This window comes from Harpegnathos saltator, unplaced genomic scaffold, assembly GCF_003227715.2.
Source record: "Harpegnathos saltator strain DR-91 unplaced genomic scaffold, Hsal_v8.6 scaffold53, whole genome shotgun sequence".
NCBI lineage: Eukaryota > Metazoa > Arthropoda > Insecta > Hymenoptera > Formicidae > Harpegnathos > Harpegnathos saltator.
This window is the reverse complement of record NW_020230349.1, coordinates 781,064-806,098: the sequence shown is the minus strand read 5'-3', so window position 1 is coordinate 806,098 and position 25,035 is coordinate 781,064. Positions and strand designations below refer to the sequence as shown.

The 25,035-nt window shown below is 40.6% G+C and overlaps 7 protein-coding genes across 11 annotated transcripts; 4 read left to right on the top strand and 3 right to left on the bottom strand.

Moving 5' to 3' along the window:
* The first annotated feature begins 565 nt into the window (after positions 1–565).
* Positions 566–5,190, top strand: LOC105191153 (Kinesin-like protein at 67A). 3 transcript variants are annotated; one of them, XM_025303093.1, is made up of 5 exons: positions 566–813; positions 934–3,559; positions 3,874–4,189; positions 4,260–4,396; positions 4,827–5,190. In XM_025303093.1, the coding sequence occupies exons 2-3, from the start codon at positions 1,041–1,043 to the stop codon at positions 3,911–3,913; spliced, it is 2,559 nt and encodes an 852-aa protein (XP_025158878.1). In that variant the 5' UTR covers positions 566–813; positions 934–1,040; the 3' UTR covers positions 3,914–4,189; positions 4,260–4,396; positions 4,827–5,190. The 3 variants fall into 3 exon arrangements, with proteins under 3 accessions (XP_025158878.1, XP_025158877.1, XP_011152656.1); XM_025303092.1 differs by having other exon boundaries at positions 4,260–5,190; XM_011154354.3 differs by lacking the exon at positions 4,260–4,396 and having other exon boundaries at positions 3,874–4,200.
* On the bottom strand, positions 4,823–6,478 carry LOC105191152 (uncharacterized). Of its 2 annotated transcripts, none has more exons than XM_011154353.3 (3): positions 5,388–5,665; positions 5,072–5,261; positions 4,823–4,969 (listed from the first exon to the last, which is right to left on the bottom strand). In XM_011154353.3, the coding sequence occupies exons 1-3, from the start codon at positions 5,663–5,665 to the stop codon at positions 4,922–4,924; spliced, it is 516 nt and encodes a 171-aa protein (XP_011152655.1). In that variant the 3' UTR covers positions 4,823–4,921. The 2 variants fall into 2 exon arrangements, with proteins under 2 accessions (XP_011152655.1, XP_011152654.1); XM_011154352.3 differs by having other exon boundaries at positions 4,872–5,003; positions 5,388–6,478.
* Positions 6,479–6,645: 167 nt separating this feature from the next.
* Positions 6,646–8,697, bottom strand: mRpS35 (mitochondrial ribosomal protein S35). The gene is made up of 3 exons (XM_019845076.2): positions 8,472–8,697; positions 7,338–7,951; positions 6,646–6,923 (listed from the first exon to the last, which is right to left on the bottom strand). The coding sequence occupies exons 1-3, from the start codon at positions 8,584–8,586 to the stop codon at positions 6,663–6,665; spliced, it is 990 nt and encodes a 329-aa protein (XP_019700635.2). The 5' UTR covers positions 8,587–8,697; the 3' UTR covers positions 6,646–6,662.
* Positions 8,698–9,780: 1,083 nt separating this feature from the next.
* LOC105191150 (uncharacterized) lies at positions 9,781–10,709 on the top strand. The gene is made up of 2 exons (XM_011154348.3): positions 9,781–10,056; positions 10,349–10,709. The coding sequence occupies exons 1-2, from the start codon at positions 9,885–9,887 to the stop codon at positions 10,540–10,542; spliced, it is 366 nt and encodes a 121-aa protein (XP_011152650.1). The 5' UTR covers positions 9,781–9,884; the 3' UTR covers positions 10,543–10,709.
* A 914-nt stretch (positions 10,710–11,623) lies between these two features.
* Positions 11,624–14,267, top strand: CSP6 (chemosensory protein 6). Its single transcript, XM_011154347.3, has 2 exons — positions 11,624–12,416; positions 13,855–14,267. The coding sequence occupies exons 1-2, from the start codon at positions 12,230–12,232 to the stop codon at positions 14,025–14,027; spliced, it is 360 nt and encodes a 119-aa protein (XP_011152649.1). The 5' UTR covers positions 11,624–12,229; the 3' UTR covers positions 14,028–14,267.
* A 121-nt stretch (positions 14,268–14,388) lies between these two features.
* Cdc10 (cyclin-dependent kinase 10) lies at positions 14,389–17,080 on the bottom strand. 2 transcript variants are annotated; one of them, XM_019845064.2, is made up of 6 exons: positions 16,796–17,051; positions 16,281–16,435; positions 15,583–16,183; positions 15,163–15,459; positions 14,945–15,078; positions 14,389–14,653 (listed from the first exon to the last, which is right to left on the bottom strand). In XM_019845064.2, exons 1-6 carry the CDS (start codon positions 16,821–16,823, stop codon positions 14,618–14,620), a joined length of 1,251 nt encoding a protein of 416 aa, XP_019700623.1. In that variant the 5' UTR covers positions 16,824–17,051; the 3' UTR covers positions 14,389–14,617. The 2 variants fall into 2 exon arrangements, with proteins under 2 accessions (XP_019700623.1, XP_011152648.1); XM_011154346.3 differs by having other exon boundaries at positions 14,593–14,653; positions 16,925–17,080.
* Positions 17,081–18,207: 1,127 nt separating this feature from the next.
* Positions 18,208–24,986, top strand: LOC105191146 (claspin). Its single transcript, XM_011154345.3, has 8 exons — positions 18,208–19,171; positions 19,298–19,432; positions 20,887–21,095; positions 21,186–23,605; positions 23,736–23,872; positions 23,951–24,169; positions 24,440–24,649; positions 24,835–24,986. The coding sequence occupies exons 1-8, from the start codon at positions 18,509–18,511 to the stop codon at positions 24,892–24,894; spliced, it is 4,053 nt and encodes a 1,350-aa protein (XP_011152647.1). The 5' UTR covers positions 18,208–18,508; the 3' UTR covers positions 24,895–24,986.
* The last annotated feature ends 49 nt before the right edge of the window (positions 24,987–25,035 follow it).

The window sequence follows — 25,035 nt, the reverse complement described above, 5'->3', positions numbered from 1 at the left end:
GACCAATCATAATCAATTATTCTCGTAAGTTTTAAAATGGCGTCCTTAAATTTCAATTGTGATTGGTCGATTTGCTTACTGCTTACGTCTTACTGCTATAAGGTCATTCTACAATACGTGTCGTAAATTGTAAGTCGTAAGAATTGGCGAATCACAGTCGATTATTAGAAAAATAATCGGCTATAATTGATCAGTTCTTACGACTTAAGTTCATTCTACAATACGTGTCGTAAGTCGTAAGCCGTAAAAACTGACCAATTATAGCCGATTATTTTTATAATAATCGACCGTGATTCGCCAATTGTTACGGCTTACAACTTACGACACGTATTGTAGACCAGGCCTTACAACTTACAACACGTATTGTAGAATGACCTTAAGTTCGTTTGTGTGGGATGGTCTTTACATTGTAGACCACGCTTTAAATAGAACAACAGCTAATGAGGCCTGGTTTGTTTTCTCTTGTTTGCTGTTCTGGGTGCTGAAAATTGTAGGCAAGCGATATTCCCTAGTATTTTAGCGTCCAACAGTTTGCCGGACTGTACTCGATCGTCAGCGTTTGAAATTCAAAGCTCTCGACGCAAAGTCAACGGTCGCAAAGGCGTGCTTCGTTGTGTGAGATTGTGCTGCTCGTTTCGTCGCATTGGTTTCGATACGCACACGGAACCTCGATTACGTTTCGCTTGCAAGAAGGGAATCGCTTCGAATAAAGCGTGCGCGCCGAAGTGCTGAATGAAACGGGTGTCATTGGAAACGACGTAACATCCAAAGACTCTCGGAGGCCACCCCGAGACAGCATGTTGTGAAGACAACGTAGGCTGCTCATTATTATCGTCATCTCGTTTTTTCTTTTTTTTTTATCATTGTTTGCATGTTAGTCGCGAAACATGATGCTGCATTCCGTTAATGTGTTAAATTGATTAAAACTTTCAGCAACGTCCAGATTGTTGCAAAGGATCGCCCCACCAGGAGGAGCACCATAGTCCTCAACAAGAAGGCGACGCAACGAAGGCGTGTTCGCCTAGTAAAGCAAAAAAAAAATGCCCAAAAGACAGATATCGGGCAGCAGTGAGTCAGCCCGATGTAACGGCGCGGGCGGCAATACGGCCATGAATGCGCCCGCGCACACGGACGCATCCGAAATATCGATCAAAGTGATCGTCAGAGTCCGACCGCATAACGAGCGGGAGCTGCAGGACAACAGTAAAACGGTCATCGAGACTGTGGATGACAAAATGTTGATCTTCGATCCGGAGGAGAAAAAGACGCCCTTCTTCTTTCACAATGTGGCTCAACGTGGCAGAGACATGCTGAAGAAGCAAAACAAGCACCTGCAGTTCATCTTTGACAGGATCTTTGGCTGGACATCCACAAACACAGATGTATTCGAAGGCAGCACTAAGAGCCTGATCAGCTATCTCTTGGATGGCTACAACTGTTCCGTGTTTGCTTACGGAGCCACTGGTGCTGGTAAAACTCACACAATGCTGGGCAACAGGGAGGATCCTGGTATTACTTATCTCACCATGGCGGAGCTCTTCTCTGAGATCGAGAGACAGAGCAATCATCGTGAATTTAACCTGAATGTGACTTACCTGGAGATATACAATGAAAATGTGCAGGACCTGTTGCACAAGTCGGGCCAGTTACACCTGAGGGAAGATGGTCGATGCGGTGTTGTAGTCGCTGGACTGAAGCCGATTGCCATTAAGAGCGCCGAGGAATTATTGTTATTTCTGGCGGAAGGTAATAAGAACCGTACTCAGCATCCCACAGACGCGAATAAGGAGAGCAGCAGGAGCCATGCGGTCTTTCAGGTGTACATAGAGATAGTCAACAAGTTGGACAGTCAGGTGCAACGAGTAAAATTGTCAATGATCGATTTGGCCGGGTCCGAGAGAGCCTCGGCCACTGGATGCAAAGGTATCAGGTTCAAGGAAGGTGCCAATATCAACAAGTCCCTGCTGGCTCTTGGCAACTGTATAAATAATCTAGCGGATGGTATCAAACACATTCCGTACAGGGATTCCAAGCTTACGAGGTTACTGAAGGACTCGCTCGGTGGCAATTGCCATACCGTAATGATAACCAACATCGGCCCTTCCAGCCTCACGTACGAGGACACGTACAACACCTTGAGGTATGCGAATCGCGCGAAGAAAATCAAGTCATACGCCAAGAAGAATGTGTCATGCGAGACGCATATCACTGGCTATATCAAGATAGTGGAGGAGCAGAAGAAAGAAATAGCCATTCTGAAGTCGCGACTGGCCGCTTTAGAGAATGGCACATTACCAGCTCCAACGCTGGATAGCAAGCCGAGCAAATGGATGCTGGAGGTGCACTGCAATCTGTCCAAGTTATACGGCAAAAAGAAAGACCTGATCGAGAAGATGTTGACTCTGGAGAGCTCCGACAAGATATTGGCCTGCAGGATGCTCTATAAGAGAGATGCGGACGAGAGACTGCGCAATTTAACAGCGGCGGATGATTCCTTGCCATCAGAGGAACAAAACACCAGTGGTAAGTTGCGCATCAACAAATCCCTGCATTATTTCCAGCGACAGAGAGATTCACTGAAAGCACAGACAGAAGCGGCCTGGCAAGAATTGTGCTCTGTGGAGACGGAGATACAAAGGGTGACGGCTTCGCAGCCGAAAGACAAGCAACTCGACGAGAATCTGCAGAACAGACTGTCTCTGCAGATCTGTGAGATCGAGAAATGTTGGGTCACGAGTATGCGCCAACACGTGAAGAGATTTTGCAGCCTCGTGCAATGCGAGAGGCAGTCGGTTAACATCATCACGAGAATGATGAGTGTAACACTGCAGAATTATTACAACATGGTAAAGGGCTACGGGACGATGACCGAGAAGATGCAAGCGGAGTTCAAGGAACTAGTGAAGCTGCTCGAAGGTTTCCGCAATATCAAATGGTCTGATTACGACGTGGCGTTGGACGACGCGACGCGGGATCTTGGTGCGTTCGCGTGCCTCAACACGATTGGAACGGACTTGTTTAACAACGCGACGCCAACGGCTGTATCGTCGGAGCTCGACGTGGAGGTGGAGCGCGACGTTCGCAGCACGAGCATCTTGAATACCACGTACAATGCTGACAGTACCTTCAACTCGAGCGACGAGTCCAGCGAAAGCGGCCCAGTGCTGCTCAGTGGCAAACCTACTGGATCTGGGACTTTATGTGAGAGGAACGCTGCGAAGAGAAGTGCCATCAGAAAGCGCGCGCTCTCCGATAAAAATCAGGAAAACGCCAGCACACCGGCCAAGCAGACGAAAAAGTTCACGGCCAATGGCAGCAAGGCCATTGCGCCTGGCGGCCGTGCGAACAAGGAAAACGTGCACAAGCAGAAACCACCTATTCATATGAGCGCTAAGAGTATCGCTATACTGAACAAGCTGAAAAACGGTACGGCTAATCATTCTTCGGCCGAGAACGATAACGAGGAAGGGATGAACGTGGCGCTCAAGACAGTGCGTAATAAAGAGAGACGCGCCCTCATGACCACACATCCGTATCAGAAACCGGCCTTTGGAAGGAAGTAAGTGATTTAGCGTTTTGTGACAATTCCGCTCGTTTTAAGCTGTGAAAATGATTCTCCCTTTCATTGATTGCACTCGAAATGTTTCACTCGGTGAAACACAATAGTACCCCGTCGATAGAGTGTCCCTGCGGTTATTGCCGGCAATCACCGTGCTGACGTTAAACGTGCCAGCATGTTACTCTAGCGTGAAATCATCAAACTCAAAACGAGCGAAAATTCATTCGAAGTCGATAGCGGCGAAGTCGGTACCGCCACTCGAAATCACAACGAGAGTGAATACTTTTGATTTACACGTTTTTTACTTGTTACAGGCACATTCCAGCTCTGCCATCCACCAGAGTCCCATGGTGATCTTGAACAAAGACTTAGCATTTGTATCATTTGGATATCTTTCGGACGTAAGATTAGAGAGATAATGACTTGTAAATGTCGCACTAATAAGTAATAAGGTTCTCTCTCTCTCTCTCTCTCTCTCTCTCTCTCTCTCTCTCTCTCGCCCCCCTTCCCTCCCCCGTTTTTCCCACTCTCCCTCCCACCCATCATTAACAATTAGACAAAAAACTTTTCAATTTAATCCTTCCCAAAGTAGAAATGTCGCTGATTCGATGTTCCAAGTAAAGGCTCTTTGTAAGTAAAAGGTAACGACGGTTTTAATATTATTATTATTATTATTATTATTATACTTTTTCTATTTTAGGCTATTATATACACACATACACAAGCACAAGTAAATATACATATTTGTAAGTGTGCAAGCAGATGTATCTGTACACGTTAGGAAAAGCAGAATGACAAATTTCGCAGTATTAATGCGACACTTTATTTGTACATGATGTAATTATATCTTTAGAAATTAGCCGAGACTGACCAACGAAAAGGTCGCATTTAAATGAAACGGAAAATAATGCTTTGTAATGGTATAATTTTAAAACACTTAAGGACTAGATTATCTTACTGTGCCGTGCATATAATATACTTGTTGGTTTCTTCTTTGAAGCTACATCGTTCGATGTTACGCAGAGCTTTGTATAGTCCATCGATAAAGCACGATGCAATAATTATTACCAAAATGCTACAACGCGCGTATCGTAACTTCGGAGCGAACTAACTTGATTAACAAGAGAGAAACAAAGAAAGAACGTTAAACTTATGTTTTTAAATACGTACTGACATATAACATTGTAGAATTATTTTCCTATTCTGTCGATTAATAATATATCTCCAAGTACCTCTTTCGGAGAATAAATCAATAAATTATTTGCAGGATCACTGAATGTAGCGTGTTATTACGAGAGAAGTGGAAACATCTCGGGAATTGGAATCGTGTGCACGAACGACGGCAGGAAGCCGAATGATCTGTCACTCACGTCTGACATATCTCGCATCCAAATTATTGTTGAAACTTTCCTGAAAAAGCGGTGCACGTTGCAACTCGAACGATCTGCAAATTACAATTGCAGATCGTTCGCAATCTCATCCACATGGGTGAGATCAACCACGTTTACTTACGTAGTCCCGCAAGACACGCGAAACGTGTCTGGAGATCTCTGGAATCGTCAGGTCCGTGTCCGACGACTCTCGTCGGCCGCTGACTATTGTCGGCAACATCGACCTCGAGCGATCGTAGAGCGAAGCGAATGACTGCAATAAGAACGCCAAAAATGCCAGTGACGCTAGCACGCTGATAGGATCGAAAGTGCTAAAAAAAAAAAGGGAAAAAAAAAGAAAAACAAGAAATCCATACCAATTCTCGCTATTGACAATTGCCGTCACGAGACAATTTAAATTGCAACTTTATCAATCACATCACCGACTTCTCACTTACTGATAATGAGCTGGCGATGCGGATGTGCCGAATCCGCTGTAATAACTGCGTTGAAGATGATTCGATTGTTGCGACGTAATGTAATTGGGTGAATTCAAGTGAAACGGGAGCGACGATGCGCTTCTAGGCTCCATCTTGTACATGTCCGATAAATCACACAGAGGCGGATTCCTACAAGACGAGGCTTGATTCGCGTTTGTGATCTCCGATATTTGCGTTTCACATAAAATAACGTCGAGCAAAGCACCTAGCAGAAACGCAAGAATAATCCTCAACATTTTTCTCACATTCGATCCGTAGGCCACTTATTATTTTATTATTTGTTGCACAGCGAGATTGTCGCAAGGTGCATTCCGCGAATCTTTGTTACAAATGCTTAAAGAGCTACAAGCGTTCACTAACACTCTCGCGCAATATGTTACGTCGTCGGAATTTCTATCTTGCATCTCGAAGATGAGACGACTCCGATCTCCGAGATGGTCGCTCGAATATATAATAAACGTTGGGAACGAAGGTAGTTTCCGGTCGACTCTTCATACGCTCTAGTTGTTTTTCTCTTTTTACTTGAAATCATCCTCAATTAGTATACGATTGCGAAAAGCGCAATACCCGGCTCACTATACTGGTACGTTCGTTCTGTAACGAGCGTAAAATTACACAAATTGATCCTTCAAGTGGAACATTACTTACAAAAGCTACCGAGAATAGCAGGTATCACCGTTGAACGAGAGAGAGAGAGAGAGAGAGAGAGAGAGAGAGAGAGAGAGAGAGAGAGAAAGAGAGAAAGAGAGAATCACCTAAAATGCGTTCGAAGAGCGCCAACTATCAACATGTATAATTTAATGTCTTTGTCGTTCATTATTTTTGTACAAAGATGATATTAGCGCTAATAGCGCGCTTTTCGAACACATCCCTAAAGATTTCTCTGTAAGCGAATCTCATTTTGAAAAAGGGGCGCGAATAGCCCGATAAGAACGATCGATTTCCCTATACAACTATCAAGGTTTATCTTTTATTGCTACTTTTATACACAAACACCGCTATCCAACGAGAGAGAGACTCTCTCTCTCTCTCTCTCTCTCTCTCTCTCTCTCTCTCTCTCTCTCTCTCTCTCTCTCTCTCTCTCTCTCTCTCCTCTCTCTCTCTCTCTCTCTCTCTCCTTCAGTAGAATTTATTTATATTTCGATTAAAAAGAAAAAGTACAGACGGGATCTTGCTTTTGGCAGAAATAATCGAATCACAATAATTCACTCCTATATAAAATAACATCAATATCTAACTTTTATTGTCGCTTTTGAGGTTCAACAAGCTCTTCACGGCTTCCTTATACTTGTTGACCGCGTACTGATCTTCCCCGTTGTTTATGAGATCCGAAACCGCAATCTTGTATTCCGTTGCATGCGGAATGGTCTCGTAATCACTCGTCGGCTCTGGCCATTTGTACAACGTCACCAGGTTCGTGCGACTCACGCTCGAGTCCCAGTCGAAGTATTCCATGTCCGCTGTGGATTTCTCAGCCTCCCACGGCTCGAGTCTCTGAAATTGAGGATTTCGCGATACAATTAATATACAACGGGAAAATGAAAGGACCGGACTTGTTGTAACTGCGGGGCTGCTCGCTACGGTTACTCATCCATAAGAGAGGAAAAGTAAGCAAAGTCCCGAAGGATAACTCGTTACTACTATCGAGTGATTCAGGAAGCCCATCGAGACACTTGGTGCTTTCTCTTTATTAAATTTTCGACATCTTTTCTCATTGAGATTTTCGCTGCCGCCCACGTACACGCGCATGTACATGTATATTTTGCAAGCGGACAAAGCTAACGGATTGCATTGACCGTGAGGAAATAAAAATATTACCGTTAGGTCAAGGTGAATTATACCGGAGATAATAGGTAACGTCGTTGGGTTGTTGGACACGTAACAGTAACGTAACGTTCGTCAACTTACCCAGGACTCGTGATACACCGCCGTAAGGAGATACCGCGCGTATTCCAAGTTTTGCTTCTTGGTCGGGCATCTGTCGGTCGTGATGGTGATCGTAGACGTTTCCGCGTTGTACCTGTCTCCCAGTAATCTCAACAACTTGTCTTTTGCATGAGTATCCAGGTAAAGAGAAGACAGCTTAATCCGCAGACTGACGATCCTGGCGAGCGGTTCTCTGATGGTGGGCGAGGAATAACAATAATCGGATGTGATGATATCAACGGGAAAATGCTCGGTGCATTTCTCGTCGGTGTCGAGAGCCGCGGGCCAGTCGGTGCAAAACTGCTTCAAGGCCTCGCAATGCCTGTGTATCGCCGGCGGTGTGAGATGCAGGAAATTGGGTATTTTCATGAGTTCAGCGTTGACATGCTTGTCGGGCGGTGTGCCCTTCTCCACGTAGCCCTGCCGCAACGGTAGGGGCACCGAAGCCGGATGAAAGGTTCGCGCACCCGGCCAAACGGACCCCCAATCCTGATCGGTCGGCATCTCCGTTGTTCTTGGCGGTGGTACCTTGACCTTATGCGCTTGTTTCCTCTGTTGAACCTTCCTTTGCGGATAAAGTTCTAGTACACGAAATTCTGAAGAAAGAAAAGATCTCTCACTCTCTCTCTCTCTCTCTCTCTCTCTCTCTCTCTCTCTCTCTCTCTCTCTCTCTCTGTCACTCGCTCCAAGTTTCTCAAGCATCACACGGCACGCGAAGCGGAGAAGCGAATCAACTGAAAAATCATCTGACAAAACTAATCGACGAGAGAGTGTCATTCGGCAGCGCGCGCGCGGCGTGATTGCCAGTTGTATGGGAAATAGGAAAGTGCTTCTTTTCTTTTTGTTGATCTCTCTTTAACCTATATCTCTATAACCTACATCTCGAGTCGTTACTCAGTAGGTCAAGTACTTGAGCACCTTGTGCCCAAATACCTCGTAGGCAATATTGAGAGAGAGAGAGAGAGAGAGAGAAAGAGAATTGTATCGATTGTTCGATTATTATTGCGTTGCACAGTGAGAGATAAGACGTGATTAGACGATTGCTGCGTGTTATTAATTTTGTCGATTAGTTTAATCGGGAATTTGATTTACAGCCACACCCTGAATCATACTAACGTTCCGGTTGCTCGTTGTCCGCCTGCGAGACGTTCGAATACGCCGCGACAAGCTTCAACGTTCTTGGCAGACCCTGCGTGAGCTTAGCATCGAATCTGCGAGTTATTAACAACATCCTCTTACACTTGAAACGACCGTGCAATTTTATTAAACCTAAAACCTAACCTCCCGTCGTCTCGTCGTCGTGGTCGTGTCGTCAACCGAAACTCGGTCACTAACCTAACCTAACCTAACGTGAGCTTACATGACTTAACCCTAACTTAACCCTGACTCATCTGACCATCTTGCGACGTATCTGAATCTTTGCTTTGAATTTGAGCCTAACTAATATCTATAAGACCCCTTTGTTTCACTTTCAATCGGTATAATATTATATGAATGAGAAGCAAGGGCACTTATTCTCCAAAGGCGAAATCGCGTCTCTCTGTATAGTTACCACTGGGTGTGGATTAAAAGTTAAAAGATTGTCAGGGGCGATCTGTATTCGACAGCGTTTGATCTGAAAACAAAGATGATTTCAAAGATGCAGGCAGATAGACAGACAGACATATAGGGCAAGGACAAAGGCGAACAGAAAGCGAAAGGAATTGATTACAAATGTCGCCTCTTAAAGATAGAACAACAAGAGCAGTAACAATGCATATATTTCCTGCTTATGTATACGCTGTAATTTTAATCTTACGTGTGATGCAGACGAAATATTTGGGTAATTTATAACGTAATATTATTGATCTCACACACGTTGCTATATCCAGTTGCTATATCCAGGTAAGCGTAAGGATAAAGGGATTATTCGCACTTTCAAGGTAATAACCTTGAAACATTAAAGGCTACTTCCGCAGACAGGCAGATCAGAAAGAATAATATGTGAAGGACACTTTTGAAAGCTGTCCGAGCTCATCGCTCGACGATTCCCGGTTTACGTGCATTTCAAACTTCACCATCACCATCACATAAGGGAAATGAGCGTGAAGTAATGTCGTAAACTGGGGGACGTTAACTGCCTCAACAGTCTAGATGCTTCTCTTTAAAACGGTTAATACCGATGGCTTAGTTATTCTCATGCCCTCCAGATCCCTTTGCAATTTTCAATCTTGTGCCAGTAGCTTTGACACACGATGTTCAATTTCATTGGTCAAAGTGTCTGATAATCTCAACAAAGACTGACGGGGGATGATTAGGAAAAGGGAGATATTTCATTGGTTACGACATTGTGTGTATATATATATATATATATATATATATATATATATATATATATATATACATATATATATATATATATATACATATACATATATAAGACTGCAAGAGCGTACGTATCACACGTTGTACGAGCAGTGTCCTTCTCAGGCTCGAGTCATCCAAGTGTACGAATAAGCGTCTTTTGAAAATAGTCGTTACGTTAGAACAATGAACAAGCAGCAAATTATCGTGGCTCTTTTGAGCTTTAGCTTAGGTATCATAGTCTTTTGCGAGGGCAAGGAGCTTTCGGAACTCTTGCAGGACGACAAGTTCATTGACAGCGTGAAGGAATGCATACTGGAGAAAGAAAAGTGCGACGACATGGGGTTTAAAGTGAGAAGTAAGATACTTTATGTTCGCATCTATATATCACATTCTATATATTCCCTGTATCATGTACGATGTACGATTGTATCTATCTATATACATGTGTCCTATCGCGCGCCCTAGCGCGCCGTCTTTCGCTTGCGAAATAGATATGGCATCGAGGCATCGTCAGGAAATCGAGTATTCGAATTTCTTCTCGCTGAAAGCTCAAGAGAAGTCGCTGGAAGCTTGAGAAGTTTTTATTTCTCTCACCTTCTTACATCACTCGTCAAAATTAAGGTTTCTCGTGTCTTGTGTGTACACAGATGTTCTACTGCCTGAACTGATCAGCAGAGATTGCGAGAGTTGTAGTCCTTCCTTGAAGAAGGACGGGCAAACATTGATATCGAACCTGAAGGAACGATTTCCTACCGAGTGGATCATAATCTCCCACATGTACGATCAGGAGATTTACGATATTCCTGGCTATTACACGACTCCGCTGATGCCACCGCTGTGAGAACCGACTCTTCTTCCTGCACTTACTTTTCCCGCACTGTTTTTAGTAGTATTGTTCTTCAGTATAAAACATACTCTATAAAACATACTCTAAATGTTGAAATATCTTATATGCATATGTATGTAAAATCTTAAAATATATATACAAATAGATTTTCTTCAATTGCATACGTGTGTGTATGTGCGCGTGTGTGTGTGTGTATGTATACATATATGTGTGTGTGTGTCTATACCGTCTCGTTGATGCGCAGCCGTCCAACGGGCTTCATCGCCGATGAGAAAAACTTCGATATATCTCGGCGATATTTCAATTGTTACATTAAAAACATCTTTCCAAAGCAGCATATACATACCGAAGATAAAAATATTCGAAACTTACACAAATATCATTAGTGGATATCGTTACGTATCACGTAAATACGGCGTGCTGGCGACCGCTTCGATCCTATTGTTTTCCATTGTATTCTTATATTTTCAGTTACCGCGTCTCGAAATGTTTACATGTTCGAAATGTAGATAATATGCTCGAGTTTGAAATGTTTCGAAGAAGTCAGAAGAACTTGAATTGCTGGGCACCTCGACACCTCGATAGCTGCGAATCTTTATCGGAACAAATAGCGGCGGGATTATTGCGAGACCGACTTTCTCCTTCGTGTGTCCTGTCTACGCGTCTCAACACATTGACGATAATCATACGCTATCGTTGCTTGGAAAACGAGCTCTCTGACTTCCTCGTTAGGAAAGACGTTACGAATCCGCACAAGATTTGCAAATCGCAGGGGCCACACGGGAAGAGAGAGAGAGAGAGAGAGAGAGAGAGAGAGAGAGAGAGAGAGAGAGAGAGAGACAGACAGAGAGAGAGAGAGAGAGAGAAAAGTACGTTTCCAAGTATCGCCGAGAGTATATCGATTTTACCGAGTTAGACAATTCTTTTCTGATGCAACTCGATAATAATGCAGGTCAAAGACTCGATGTGTCATGAATATTGATAGGGCAGACTGTGACGTCGACGTCGACATCGTCGTCGTCGTCGTCGTCGTCGTCGTCGTCGCCGCCGCAACGACAAGACAAGCCGTGTAGTATAGTAGTATATAAGGAAAAAGAAAAGGAAAAACAAAAAAAAAAGAAGAGAATGGAGAAATGTCAAACGAAAGTACCGAGACTAGAATTCGTTCGTATTCGCCAATTCGTGTTTATGTGTGTGCGCGTATCCTTACACACGCACACATGTGCACTCCTCTTGCACCTGGTGCCGGTTTTCGATTGCACAAAATGTCGATATTGCTGCGTATGTAGTATGTAGCACTCGACGATGCCCCGCTCTGATGGACGAAAACAGATAGCCAAACTTGCTCAACTTCTCAATGTTATCGACACGGTGTACCGTACAAAACGACCCACAAAACGACTAACGGTAACAAGTTACTCTTGAAAAGTAATTTCCCTGTAACGCTGAAAAAATATGCACGGCGATGGAGACGTGCGTCAAGTGCACGCGCATCTCGCCGAACATGTAATTCTTTTCCGTTCGTCACCCTACGTGTCGTCCTCCACTCGACTGTATAAAAGCTAGGTCCGCCGCTGTGATCCGCAGTCGCTGATTATCTTTCAACTCTCACGTTCGGCCTCGCGCAAAGATACCGCGCGCAGCGTCGTTTTACATATTCTTGTACTTTTACGTCGATGCGATGAAGGAATTTCTCTTGGTCTCGTTGGTCTCGCTGATCGCCCTGGCCGTCGCTGCCGAGAAATATCCTGAGAAATATGACAACGTGGACGTGGATAGAATCCTGCAGAACAATCGTGTCCTCACCAATTATATCCGATGCCTGATGGACGAAGGGCCCTGCACCGCCGAAGGCCGCGAACTGAGAAGTATATAACATAAGCGATGACACAACTAAAAAAGTTTTAGTTAAAAAGAAACGTTGAAGTTTTAGGAATAACAATGACATACTGTTGCGCGTGTGATGTAGGATTGTAACGTCTTATATATGTATCGCATTATTTAACGCTTTAACGCTTAAAGCGTTTCTTCTTCGAATCTGTTGCCCCCTCGTCGATCATATGTATGATGAATCTATCGTACGTGAATGTGTGGTGTTAATGATGTTTCAGATCAAAGTTATCAAACGACCGTATGAGACAAGGAGTTGCAAACGGATCGGTCGAGACTTAGAACTTATTCCTCGATTAATTTCAGGCGAATTTCTTGCTTTACTAGCTTGTTTGAATTCAAAGTCTAACGTTGATCGCCATGCTCACTTTCATCAATTGCACAAAAGCTTAATTGATTATTAAGTTACTAAAGAATTACGGTGAATAAAAGTGATGCTTCGAGATACATGTATCTTTTATCACTTTTCTCTCTCTCTCTCTCTCTCTCTCTCTCTCTCTCTCTCTCTCTCAACTCTCTATCGGCCAACCAAATGCAATTAATTCTATACATACAATCAATTACATATCATGCACATGATTTAACAAGACACGGTAGTATTATAGCGCCGGCGACCACCACAACGTGTTAATTGTACAGCGATGCATAACGCTGAAAACGTCATTGGGTGACACACGGACGAGCAATCTTTCAAAGTGGCACTCTCAAAGAGGAGACACCAGCTCGCGGGTGTTTGCCGTTGTGAAATAACATTTATTGATTTATATGGAGAAAAAATAATTTGCTGCGCCCGTTAATTGTCTCGACGTATTGCTGATCTGTTCTTGGAGTTTTGACGTCTCGTTCGATGCAGGAAAGAACGAGTTCTCGTCCAATGAGTTCCTGTCCAAGAACACGACATGGATACTTTACTCTCTCGTTCTTTCCGCTCGGATTGAGTTTATTCTCTGTCTCGGCTCGCTGCCACCTTCCTCAATTTCCCAGTTAGGAAATACATAGTGACCGACTGCAATTACGGCAGAGTTCGACACGTACTCTCTCCTCATTACATAACATTCACCATGGACTTTCTCATGCAAGATTGCATTCAGTCCACTTAAGTAATCGTCCACATTACATCCTTGAGATCGAAGTTATTCCGAGAGGAAAGTTCGATCGATGTGCATCGGATACGGTGTATCGGATATATTCCAATATACATTGTGAGATTGCGTCGAATTGCGAGACGAATTATATCGAAGCTACATTTCCTCTTTCTCTCGTTTATCCTCACACTCCGTCACACTCGAAGTATATTTACTTACAGCTCATAAATTATACATTTATATGATTGTAGAAATATAATTGTAGTTTATATGTAATTGCACTGGAGCAATAATGAAAATATGTATTTTCTTTGCTTCGTTTACTTTCTAGAGACATTGCCGGATGCTCTGTCGACTGGTTGCAGCAAGTGCAACGATAAACAAAAGGCTACAGCGGAGAACGTGATAAATCATCTTAAAATGAAGCGATCCAAGGATTGGGATCGACTAATCTCCAAATACGATCCGAATGGCGAATATAGAGAGCGCTTCGAGCGTTCGTAATACTTTATACATTACATGTGTTAATATAGTCGCTTCATTTTCTTTAACGCGTGAAACAATTGTTGCGTGAACTATAACTTGTTGAAGTATACACCACTGCGCGAAATATCGTTGATTTTATGACGCAATTGCTTATTCGAGCGCAATTCGATCGGCTGTAAGAATGCAATGTTGACAAACGTTTCGTTTTCATCAGTTTTCTGCAGAGTCAACATTCCTCGTGAATGCGATCCTATTTCGTTCATACTGTAAAATACGCTCAAATATCCATTATATTTCTGTCCAAATTTATGTGATTCTTCAATAAAAATGAAACAAATGATGGAAAGATGGATCATCATTGCCGTAAATACCGTCAAAATACTTTGATATATCAAGTATATTTATAGCGATAAGTTTATCCATTGTTACGTTGATATTCGTGTGTGTGTGTGTGTGTGTGTATGTGCGTGCGTGCGCGCGCACGTGTGTGTACATACGTACGTATGTGTGTGTACGTACCTACGTATGTGTATGTACGTATGTATGTACGAAGAATACACAGGTTGTTATGGTCAACTTTTTTCGTTCCAGCAGACTCTACAGCTTCTTCATTCAGCACGTCTCTTTTTAACCAATGATCCAAGCTGAAATGAACAAATGATAATACACATCACTCTTATAAATTTATGATAGAGAAGGAAATCCACGTAAATTATAATATAAGATGATGAAATTCTGGGGATATGTAGAAGAAATTTCGATAAAAGCGATATACTGCTATTGTTACCCTGTTGTTGCTATTAATTATAAAAAGTGAAGTTACTTGTCATTGAGGTATATTAAAGATATTTATCTAAATATTCCCGAAATTCCATTTTCCCTCAGTAAATATCGTGCGCACGCACAAAAGAAAATATTGTCACATGTGAACATACAAGGTCTGAAATTGCAGGCAAATTATTGGTTTGATCAGTAACAGTATTTTCTTGCTCACGACTCTCCTTCTGTGTTGCTGTCTTTTTCATATTTCTATGTTGTGGAAAAGTAGGCATGAGTTTTGGGTCGCACGCTGTAACATATCAAGTCAATTAATTGATGACGATGAAACTTTGGTAGATCATAGAAAGGAATGTCAAGTGCCGTTTATACTAACGTAACGGAGCTTCCTTGAAATAACTGCTTTGCAAACATTCTTCGGCAGTCGCTCTTTTCTTCGGGTCGTACATAAATAAGAAATTTAACAATCTGAGACCAGCAGCACTCAGCCATGGAAATCTTTGTTTCAAGTTGTTGTACGGTTGTTGCTTGAGCGTGAAATTCTGTAGCGCCGGTAAAGAATTGAATTCTGGCCAAATTGCTTCACTAGGTGTGCCCAATAAGTCGACGATTAGCTCTAGCTGTGCAATCTCTGATCTACCAGGTAACAAGGGTTTGTGACCCAACAACTCTCCTGATAACAAAACACATTATACAATATGGGACACATGCAATGTTCAAGAGATATACGCGTGTTTCAAATACATGGCCGTAATAACGTGAAGGAAAGAAATTCTTTTATAGCTCCCTTCTTTACCTAGTATGCATCCAGCCGCCCACATGTCTACAGATGTCGTTTGTGTTTTGGCTTGCAATAGCAATTCTGGTGCTCTGTACCACAATGTCACAACTCGAGGTGTCATTGGCTTTAAGGGTAAACCAAACCATCTAGCCAGTCCAAAATCGGCAATTTTTACACAGCCCTTGTCAGTCATAAGAAGATTGGAGACTTTTAAATCTCTATGAACAATAAAATTGTGATGCAAGTAACGGAGGCCCTTCAGTACTTGCAATACTATACATTTGACTTGACTCTCGGAAAATGGTGCTTGCATATTGTCCAATAAACTTGCCAAGTCTTGTTCGCAATACTCCATTGCAAGGAATATGCTTTCTAAACTTCTGCCCACTACCACTTCTCTCAAATGCACAATGTTCTCATGCCGACAGGACAGCAAGACCGATATCTCCCTGAGGCCACTTACTGGCAGTCCATCCTTCTCATGCTCCATTCTTACCTTCTTCAATGCGACAACTTTATCATTCTTTGTATCTCTGGCTCTGTATACAATTCCATAAGTACCTTCTCCAATACGATTCAACTTTTCAAACTCAGAAACAAATCTACATTTACCAAGCTGCAACATATTAACAGGATTTAACTTCTATAAGCGAGACACGACTGTACACAGAATACTGACTACTGAGATAAGTGAAAATTTTATCAAATTTTACAATATCATGTTCTGGTATTTCCATAGGTTTTCCAGTTAAGAAGGATGTTAGTACTCCTTTCCTAGTTATCGGCGCCGAAGGATCTGGTCCCGAATCAGAGACAGTCTTCTTGTCAGTGTCATTACGTTCCACAGATTTTTTTTCCAAACTTTCGTCTAGGGTGGCAATATTGTTATATAGTCGTATTGTTGTACAGTTATTTAGTATATAGCTATACAGTACAGTTACATATTGTTTTACAGTTATATTATATATATATATATATATATATATATATGGCAGAATGTTATATCTTATATCTTGTTTTCGAGATCAATACAATGTTTCATTTGTTTCAACATCTCATTACATGTTTGCAACTGTTGTTATCCCGCAGAATCTTTGAATTGCTATTTTCTAAATGTGCACATTCATTTCTTCTGGATATTAACGTAAAGCTATAACCAATTATGGCTTTAATAAAGACGATTCCTTCAAATAATCAATTAACGATATCATTAATAATAAATGCGTACGACTAGAAAATCCTAATAACTCGGTCATATCCAGTGTTGAGGCTATCTCACCGCTCTAATGAATGTAGATCGATATTCATAGCATTTATACTTAAGACGTTTTAAAATTTACAATCTTTTGTCATATACCTTTCGTCATTTTTCAATTACAATTGGACTGAAATGTAAAGAAATCAAGAGCAATTGTCACCGTGCAAACACCACTAAATACCATTGAGACCAACGTCAGCGATACAAATAAAGCCGGTTGCACACAGAGCGCAGGCATGTTTGCCGCGCAGCGGAAATTGATTAGGGAATACTTCAGTAGCCAATCAACATTCCAAATGTCGCGTGTTCGTAAATACTATTTCCGAGCAAGCAAGATGCTAAATGGCTACCGCAGTATTCCCTAGCCAACTTCCTCTGCACGGCAATCATGCCGCGTTCTGTGTGCAACCGGCCTAAAGCCCGTATCAGACTACGGATTGGGATTGAGCACTGGATTGAAACTTAGGCCGCGTTCCGTTTCACGCATATGCGCGCATTTATATATAGTTCATGTTACGTATACTGTAGAAAATGCGCGCATATTGCGTGAAACGGAACACAGTCTTAATCAATCAAGAGGCCTGTTCGTTTTGTCTGCACTGCTGAACTGGTGCAACAAGTTGAAATGAGAAAACCTACGTTTGTCTCACTTTAACTTAATGCACAGGCCTAAGGCTAAATTCTTTTCCAATTGGTCAAGTTTCAATCCAATCTCAATCTCAATCCATAGTCTGATACGGGCTTAAAGCTGGTTGCATACAGGACGCGGCAACGCTTGCTATGCGGCAGAGATTGGCTAGAGAATATCAAGCAGTAGCCAATGGTTGTATTTCAACCTGAGAGAAACCTGTGAGCGGCCAACACGGCATTGGCCGCGTTCAGTAGAACAAAGTGATCAGAGAGCGCTTAGTGATTATTGTCTGTGATTGGAGCATTCTTTTAGATTCTTCATAGACCCAGAAGTATTTACCAATCAGGCGCGAGATTCAGTGGAAAATCTAGTAATGTTGTCCAACTATTGAGTCTACTGAACGCGGCCATTTTCTGCGACACCGACTTTCCTCACTGGGAAAGGACGCCATCTGCATCCATTTTGAGAGGGGAACTACGATGCTACATCCACTTTCAGGTCTCGGTAGTAAAATCTGCATGTGGTGGAAGTCCTTGCTACATCCACTTTCAGGCGGTTTATGTCCGTGCTGCAACCACAGTTGCACCCATTTCTAATACTATTTCCGGGTAAGCAAAATGTTGAATGGCTACCGCAATATTCCCTACCCAACTTCCGTCGCGCGATAAGCGTGCCGCATCCCGTGTGTGACCAGCCTAAAGAGTATTTCCTTCGATAGAGTAGCATCTTATATTTTTATGTAATGTATGATCGAAGAACAGGAATTACCGGCATTTTTGGCGCGGAAACTTATGGAGTATGTACAGTCTGTCAGTCCGTATGTATCTCGAGTCTTATCGAGGAGTAAAATGAATGATTATATAGAATTGCGTATGATATCTAGCTAGAACAATAAAGTGAGACAAGTTTCATATTATTTCATATGTTTTGTAAATCGGTGCGCGCTTATAAAGCAGGTACACGCGGGTCTTCTGTTTTCTTGTTCCATCCAGTGATATCTTAATGTTACTGAAAGAGAGAGAAAGAAAGATATCGCGCTTATATTTCCGACAATGACGATGATTGTTGCTGATTATCCCGTGATTACTGGTGTAACGGAAATTTTTTCAAACAACGATAAAGATTTTAAGGAAAATGAACATCATATCGAAAATGTTGAGTCTAACATCCCCAAAGTTGCTTCAATATGTATCAATGAAGAAACACATAACCAGAAACATAAGGAAAACGTTGAAGAGTACTCAGGAGAAACCGTTTGCGACAGCATATCCAATGAAAAAAATAGCTCTTGCAATTTTGAGAATTTACAAAACAACAAAGTCTCTAATAATCCAACTGAGAGTGATCATCTAGATGATAATACTGATCTGATTGAAAACAGCAAAAGCATTGAAGTAAAAGAAGCTGTTGATAAATATTTTAGTGATAATAATGAGAATAAAATTAGTGAAACAATATTTTCAAAGAGACTCATGACCTTTGTGAATAGTGATCCCGAAGAAGAGACTGATATATGTGAAACATCAAATGAAGGATCTCTTGCTGACAGAAATAATTATTCCGGATCATCTGAACAAATACAAATTGCAAAATACAAGGAAAGTTCTAAAACCAAATATATAAGAAGGATAGTAGACAGTGAATCTGAAGACGATGAAGAAGCAAGCAATATTTATAATTCATCTCAAACACCCTGCAAAACTTTAGATGTTACTGTAAGCAAACATATAAAATATATTATTATTTGATAATTCTGTAAAGTAAAATGCTTGATATTAATTTTATGCCTGTATTATATCTGTATAAATCTGTATATTCATGTTCCCTCTTTTCTTCGTTAGACTAATGGTTACCAGGTTCTAATTGATCCCGAATCTGAAGAAGAAAAAGAAACATTGGACAGTTCTGTCGCATTTGATGGTACTGATACATCAAAAATCAAGAATGTTAAAGGAATATCTGCTCAAAAAATCAAGGTATGCTCATATATACTTGGTTCTTAACCCCTTGACTGTGGAGGCAGAAATGTACTAGTCGTGCCATTTTTGTGTTGGAAAAAATGTCGAATTTTCTTTATGATAATTTTATAATAAAGGTTTTTGGGGTTGCTGAATCCAAATTTGATATTAAAATTCCGAAATTCAAAATGGCAGATCCAATATGGTGGGTAAAAATTATGAAAATAATCGGATATTTATGAAAGTGGGTATCTATATGTTTTTGGGATCGCTGAATCCGAATCTGATTTCAAAATTCAAAATGGCGGATCGACCATGGTGTGTCAAAATTAGAAATCTTTCGCTATTACAAATTCATTCCAGCATGTTTTTTTTTTTTTTTTATAATAAAAGGTTTCAAATGCGATTTTAAATACTATAATTTTAAAAAATTAGTATAACTATTATAAAAATAAAAGAATTAAAATTATAAAACAAACAAATTATAAAAACAAAAGAATTATAAGACAAAAAGAAATTATAAAAACAAAAAGGGGTATAAAAACAAAAAAAAGTATAAAAACAAAAAAAAAGATTATAAAAACCAAAAAAATTATAAAAACAAAAAATATTAAAAATTATAAAAACAAGAAGGCGTAAAAACTATAAAAACAAAAAGAAATATATAAAAATGGAGCCAATAACCGCCACGTCCTCGTTTCGTGATTCCGGGTTCGGCAGAGAGCGGTTATATAAATATTTTTCTTTTTTTACTTAAAATTTTTTTATTCCACTATCATAATTCTTTACATTTTGATACCAAATTCGAATTTATCGACCTTAAAAACCAATAGATACTCATTTTCATGAAAATCCTATTATTTTCATAATTTTAACCTGCCATGTTGGGTCCGCCATTTTGAAATCTCAAAATTTTGATATCAAATTCGGATTCAGCGACCCCAAATACATATAGATACCCACTTTCATAAAAATCCGATTATTTTTATAATTTTGACTCGCCATGTTGGATCCGCCATGTTGAATTTCGAAATTTTGATATCAAATTCGGATTCAGCGACTCCAAAAATAGATACCCACCTGTATGCAAAAGACAATAGTTTTACTTTTTTTTTTCTTCGACGCGTGTATACACGTCATCCACACTGGTAGCACGACTTTTTCGATGCGGCTATACACGTCATCCACAGTCAAGAGGTTAATATATTTATCCTTGAAAGAAGGATGAATCCTAGTAAGTAATGGCTTCTACACACAGAACGCGGCGACGCGGCAACGCGTTGACCAATTACAGTCCTCTTTTTCCAGAGATATGAGTTATATAACTGTAAAAGAAAGACTGTGATTGATCAACGCGTTGACGCACTGCCGCGTCCTCTGTGTAGAAGCCATAAGCAGACAAATATATTTGATGCAAGATGAAATGTATGAAATTGATGAAACTGCTTATGCTCGAAATCTGTGAAATATAGGGTTCTTTAAGAGTTTCCAAAATTGAAGCAATGCATAAAATATACAGCGAAAGTCAGCGTTTATTGAGGGAAACGGGAGTCTCTTTGCCGTATCACAGGCCTAAACAGCGTACATTGCAAGAATTTTTAAACAGAAAGAAATTATCTGTGTCTCTTCCAAAAGCACCTTCCACATCTGCGAAACTAAAAATGTCATCTGCTATAGTAAGGTAAGCCTACGCACACACATATTTGTGTAGATGTTACAAAATATCACAAAGTACAAAATAAATAATTCTTCATTGTATGACTTTGAACAGCCAAATCCTTGCAGAAAAGGAAAAAGAAGCAGAAGACTTCTACAAATCCTCGGATTCAGAAGATGACACACGTGAAATTACATTATTAGCTTGTGAGAATGTAAAAAAATCTTCCATTACAAATGAAGAGAAACCTGCTACAGACATTGAACTCATCTGTGCTCCAGATACAAAAATTAATAAAACGAACGATCAAGATTCTCATGGTAATGGAGAAATTATACAACAAGACAATATAAATCTTGTAGCTCATGAAGCAACAGTTGAAAATGATATCTGCGAGATAGATCAACAAGATAATGGTCATGTACTTGGCTTGCCGCTTCCAAAATTTACAGATGATACCTCAATCGATAGAAAGAAGCTGCTACCAAACCCGGCGTTAAATTCGAAAGTTACATTGAAAGGATCACCAGGTATGATTATTGATTTAATGGATTACACGGAGTCGAATTCAAAGGGTCTAGATAGTTTATTGGAAAGATTTTTCTGTAAACACGTTGTCAATACAAATAAGCAGACTGATAACAGATCCGAAGTAACCGTGGTACATTTGCAAGATACTCAACATGGTCCCATTCCGATTAAGGAAGTACTTCCGTATAAATTACCCGCTGATACCGATAATCCCGAATTGAACAAGCCTGGCGCTAAATTGATGCGTTTGAAAGAACAACTGAAGCTGCAAATGTCTCTTAAACGAAACGAAGAGTGGAAGCAGAAGGAAATAGAATTGCAGACACAAGAAAAAGAGATATGGAGTGAGGAAGAAGAAACTGAAGATCATTTAGACGACCGAGGGAAAGTCGATATCTTAGAGTCAAGTGACAGCGGAGAGAGCGAGCCTGAGGAGAACGATGTCTGTATTAAGGATAAGAAAAGAAAGAAGTGCTTGTTTGCAGATGACGAAGCAGAAGTTACAGAAAATGAAAATTCAGATGCAGATGAAACAGATACGGATGAAGCGGAATGTACAGCGAGCAAACAGTTTGCGAGTTGCAAGCATGGAGATGAAGAAAAATGCACAAACGATAACGAATGTGACGTAGAAATGGAAGAGAAAGAAGGAACCGAAGGCAAAGACAAAGGCGGCGGAAATACAGATGAAGATGAGGATGAGGATGGAAATGACATTGAAGATGAAACTGAACTTACAGACGAGGATAATGATAATATAGGCGAGAGCATTAGCGTCAGAAATGAGAAGAAAAGAAAGCGGCTGATACAGAAATATCAAGACGACGACTCAGAAAACGAAGATAGTCAGTTAAGAAGCATAATGGAAATACATACGTCCAAAGCACATTCCGAAGATAATGGTTGGACAAGCGAGAATAAAAGTAATATACAAAAGCAGCCAGAAGTTACAAAAAGTCAAATATGCAAGACACCTATGGCAAAGACCAGTATGCTTGATTTCGTTTCCCCTATAACGCAATTGAGTATATTGAACGGTTCATTGGACTCTGACAGAAAAGAACACCCAGTTGATAAGCATGATTTCATTTTCACGGTAAATAGACAGAGTGAACGGTCTTCGCAAAATGCACATGAGATTAGGAATAAAGCTATTTCGCAAAAGAAGCTGTTTTACGACATCGAGGAAAGCATAGACGATGATTATCTTATGCAATTGTGCTCAACCAAATTCGAATCTACACAGAGGAGCGATTTAGGTTTGGAAAGTTCAACGTGGCAATCTAACAATGCTGTGTCGCAGTTACACGAATTGAATGCGGGAAGTCGCAATGCGAGATTGATCGGCATGCAAGAAGAAAGAAAAAGTTCAGGGACAAAAAGTAAAATCTCTCAAGGGAAAAGTCTCTTCGGCAATCCTATATCACTCAACACAACGAAAGCAGAGCAAGTCAGCCCAGTGGATTCAGAAAGGTTGAAGTTGAGGATTGTTTCCTCAGACGATGAGGAAAATACGTCGGAAGAGGAAGATACGTTCTTAAAACACAGGAAACGTCCAGCCAAGAGATTAGATTTATCTGATTCAGAAGAGGAAAACGCCCGGTCTTCCGATGAGGAGGACGACAATGCGAATGGTGAAGAGACGGAAGAAAATGGATATGTGGACTATGATTCCGAAGAGAACGAAGTGATGGTTGTACCGACAAAAGACATGCAAAAAGTCGCGGCTAATTTTCTAGAAGAGGAAGCCGAACTGAGTGAGAGTGATTGGGATTCTGCAGATGAAGATGAGAAGGACTTGGATAAGTTAGAGTTCGAAGAGGCCGATGAAGAACACATAGACGAGGATGAAGTAAAGGACCAAGTAGGAAAGCTTCATACGAAGCAGGTGTTGGATGAAGATAAGAGGGAAATTCGACTGCTTAAGGAATTGTTGTTTGAGGATGGTGATTTACATACGGATGGAGCGGGTCGTGAGCGGAAATTCAAATGGAGAAATATAGGTACGATATGCATATACATGTGTGTGTGTGTGTGTGTGTGTGTGTGTGTGTGTCTTCGCAAAATATGTGTGAAATTTATCCAAACATGTAATATATACATGCGACTAATATTACTTGCAAATGTTGCTAGATAAATTGGGAAACGACATTGAGATGCCTCAAGTGCTTGTCGAGAATGATGGTTGGGTAGATGTGCAAGAAGACGAAGAGGAAGCAAAGTGGAAGAAACTCAGACACGAAAGGGATAAATTCCTCGAAGAGAGAATGGTATAAAAATATTGCGCAGTAATGTGAATCTTTGAGAATATTTACACACGCGTAATTCTTTTCTACATATGTCTCTAGAAAACTTTAAGCAGCGGAGTCGAAGATGATTTGCGCGATAGCCAAATTTTTAAATTTGGACTGAAAACAGTCGAGAAAATCAGGAACAATCAATCTCAGAAACAAGATATTTCTTCCGACAAAGTGAACTTATCGGAAAATACAGAACCGATTATGCCACGGAATATAACGGATCTTTTATATGTTTCAAACACTGGGAAGAAATCTCATACAATATATGTAAGTTTATGCCCGTTAATGGATTAATAACTACGGAAGTACTCTACACGATGTATCGCCGCAGATTTTCCACTCAATTCAGATTCAACAAGAACCTTCGCTCACGCTTCTCCTATTATCTCTTATTGTACCTTTATGATTTATGAGAGACTCAAAGAAAAATTCACCGCACCATTTTTGTTCGCACCTTTTATTCGTGTAATTTTTACATGCTTCCACACATTGATCAGAAAATATATATCTAATATATCGCTATATACTTTTTGACAGAATGTTATAAAAAGGCGTTCACTTTTAAGTCGAGGAGAAGAATCATTGGCGAGAATAGCTTCGTTAGCGAAGCAAAGTGATACTGTTTCTCATACGACGAACACAAGGAATTTTGTCTTCCAGTATATCGATCCATCTGTAAGTAATACATCCAAAGAAGAAGAAACTAGCGAAGAGAAGGGAGGAAAGGACTGGAATTTGCAAAATCAGGTAATTCATAGGAATTACATCCGTTTACATAGTTTGAAGAAAAAGGTTCATTGCTACTTCGAGCTCTCTGCTTGCGTGATTTTCATATGCTCCCATGCTGATCAGATATCTAATCGGAATACAATGAAATATTTCTTGACACAATCATAATAGACAACCAGATAACGAATATTTGCTTTTTATAGCCTCGAAAAAGAAAGGTAACATCGAATTTTTCCACGACAATGAAGAAAAGGCGAAAATAAAAATTGTACTTACAGAAAAATGATTTTTATTTCTTATAAGATTATGACGTGTATCTGTATGTATAGAGAAGTAAAATTTGTTACATAACTTTCTTTTTCTCTCTCTCTTTTTTTTTTTTTTTTTTTATGTACAGAACGAAC

Bases quoted from the DNA above. Each gene is read 5' to 3' on its own strand.
- CSP6 (XM_011154347.3), top strand. From the start codon at position 12,230: ATGAAGGAATTTCTCTTGGTCTCGTTGGTCTCGCTGATCGCCCTGGCC. The intron at 12,417-13,854 runs GTATATAACATA...TTTACTTTCTAG, and splicing joins CGAAGGCCGCGAACTGAGAA to AGACATTGCCGGATGCTCTG.
- Cdc10 (XM_019845064.2), bottom strand. From the start codon at position 16,823: ATGACCGAGTTATTAGGATTTTCTAGTC. The intron at 16,184-16,280 runs GTAAAATTTGAT...AATATGTTGCAG, and splicing joins AAATACCAGAACATGATATT to CTTGGTAAATGTAGATTTGT. The intron at 15,460-15,582 runs GTAAAGAAGGGA...TTTTGTTATCAG, and splicing joins GGCGGCTGGATGCATACTAG to GAGAGTTGTTGGGTCACAAA.
- mRpS35 (XM_019845076.2), bottom strand. From the start codon at position 8,586: ATGTTGTTAATAACTCGCAGATTCGATGCTAAGCTCACGCAGGGTCTG. The intron at 7,952-8,471 runs GTTAGTATGATT...TTCTTTCTTCAG, and splicing joins GGACAACGAGCAACCGGAAC to AATTTCGTGTACTAGAACTT. The intron at 6,924-7,337 runs GTAAGTTGACGA...CCTCAATTTCAG, and splicing joins CGGTGTATCACGAGTCCTGG to AGACTCGAGCCGTGGGAGGC.
- LOC105191150 (XM_011154348.3), top strand. From the start codon at position 9,885: ATGAACAAGCAGCAAATTATCGTGGCTCTTTTGAGCTTTAGCTTAGGT. The intron at 10,057-10,348 runs GTAAGATACTTT...GTGTGTACACAG, and splicing joins CATGGGGTTTAAAGTGAGAA to ATGTTCTACTGCCTGAACTG.
- LOC105191146 (XM_011154345.3), top strand. From the start codon at position 18,509: ATGACGATGATTGTTGCTGATTATCCCGTGATTACTGGTGTAACGGAA. The intron at 19,433-20,886 runs GTATGCTCATAT...TGTGAAATATAG, and splicing joins TATCTGCTCAAAAAATCAAG to GGTTCTTTAAGAGTTTCCAA. The intron at 24,650-24,834 runs GTAATTCATAGG...TGCTTTTTATAG, and splicing joins ACTGGAATTTGCAAAATCAG to CCTCGAAAAAGAAAGGTAAC.
- LOC105191152 (XM_011154352.3), bottom strand. From the start codon at position 5,665: ATGTTGAGGATTATTCTTGCGTTTCTGCTAGGTGCTTTGCTCGACGTT. The intron at 5,262-5,387 runs GTAAGTGAGAAG...TTTTTTTTTTAG, and splicing joins GCATCGCCAGCTCATTATCA to CACTTTCGATCCTATCAGCG. The intron at 5,004-5,071 runs GTAAGTAAACGT...TGTAATTTGCAG, and splicing joins CGCGTGTCTTGCGGGACTAC to ATCGTTCGAGTTGCAACGTG.
- LOC105191153 (XM_025303093.1), top strand. From the start codon at position 1,041: ATGCCCAAAAGACAGATATCGGGCAGCAGTGAGTCAGCCCGATGTAAC. The intron at 3,560-3,873 runs GTAAGTGATTTA...TACTTGTTACAG, and splicing joins AAACCGGCCTTTGGAAGGAA to GCACATTCCAGCTCTGCCAT.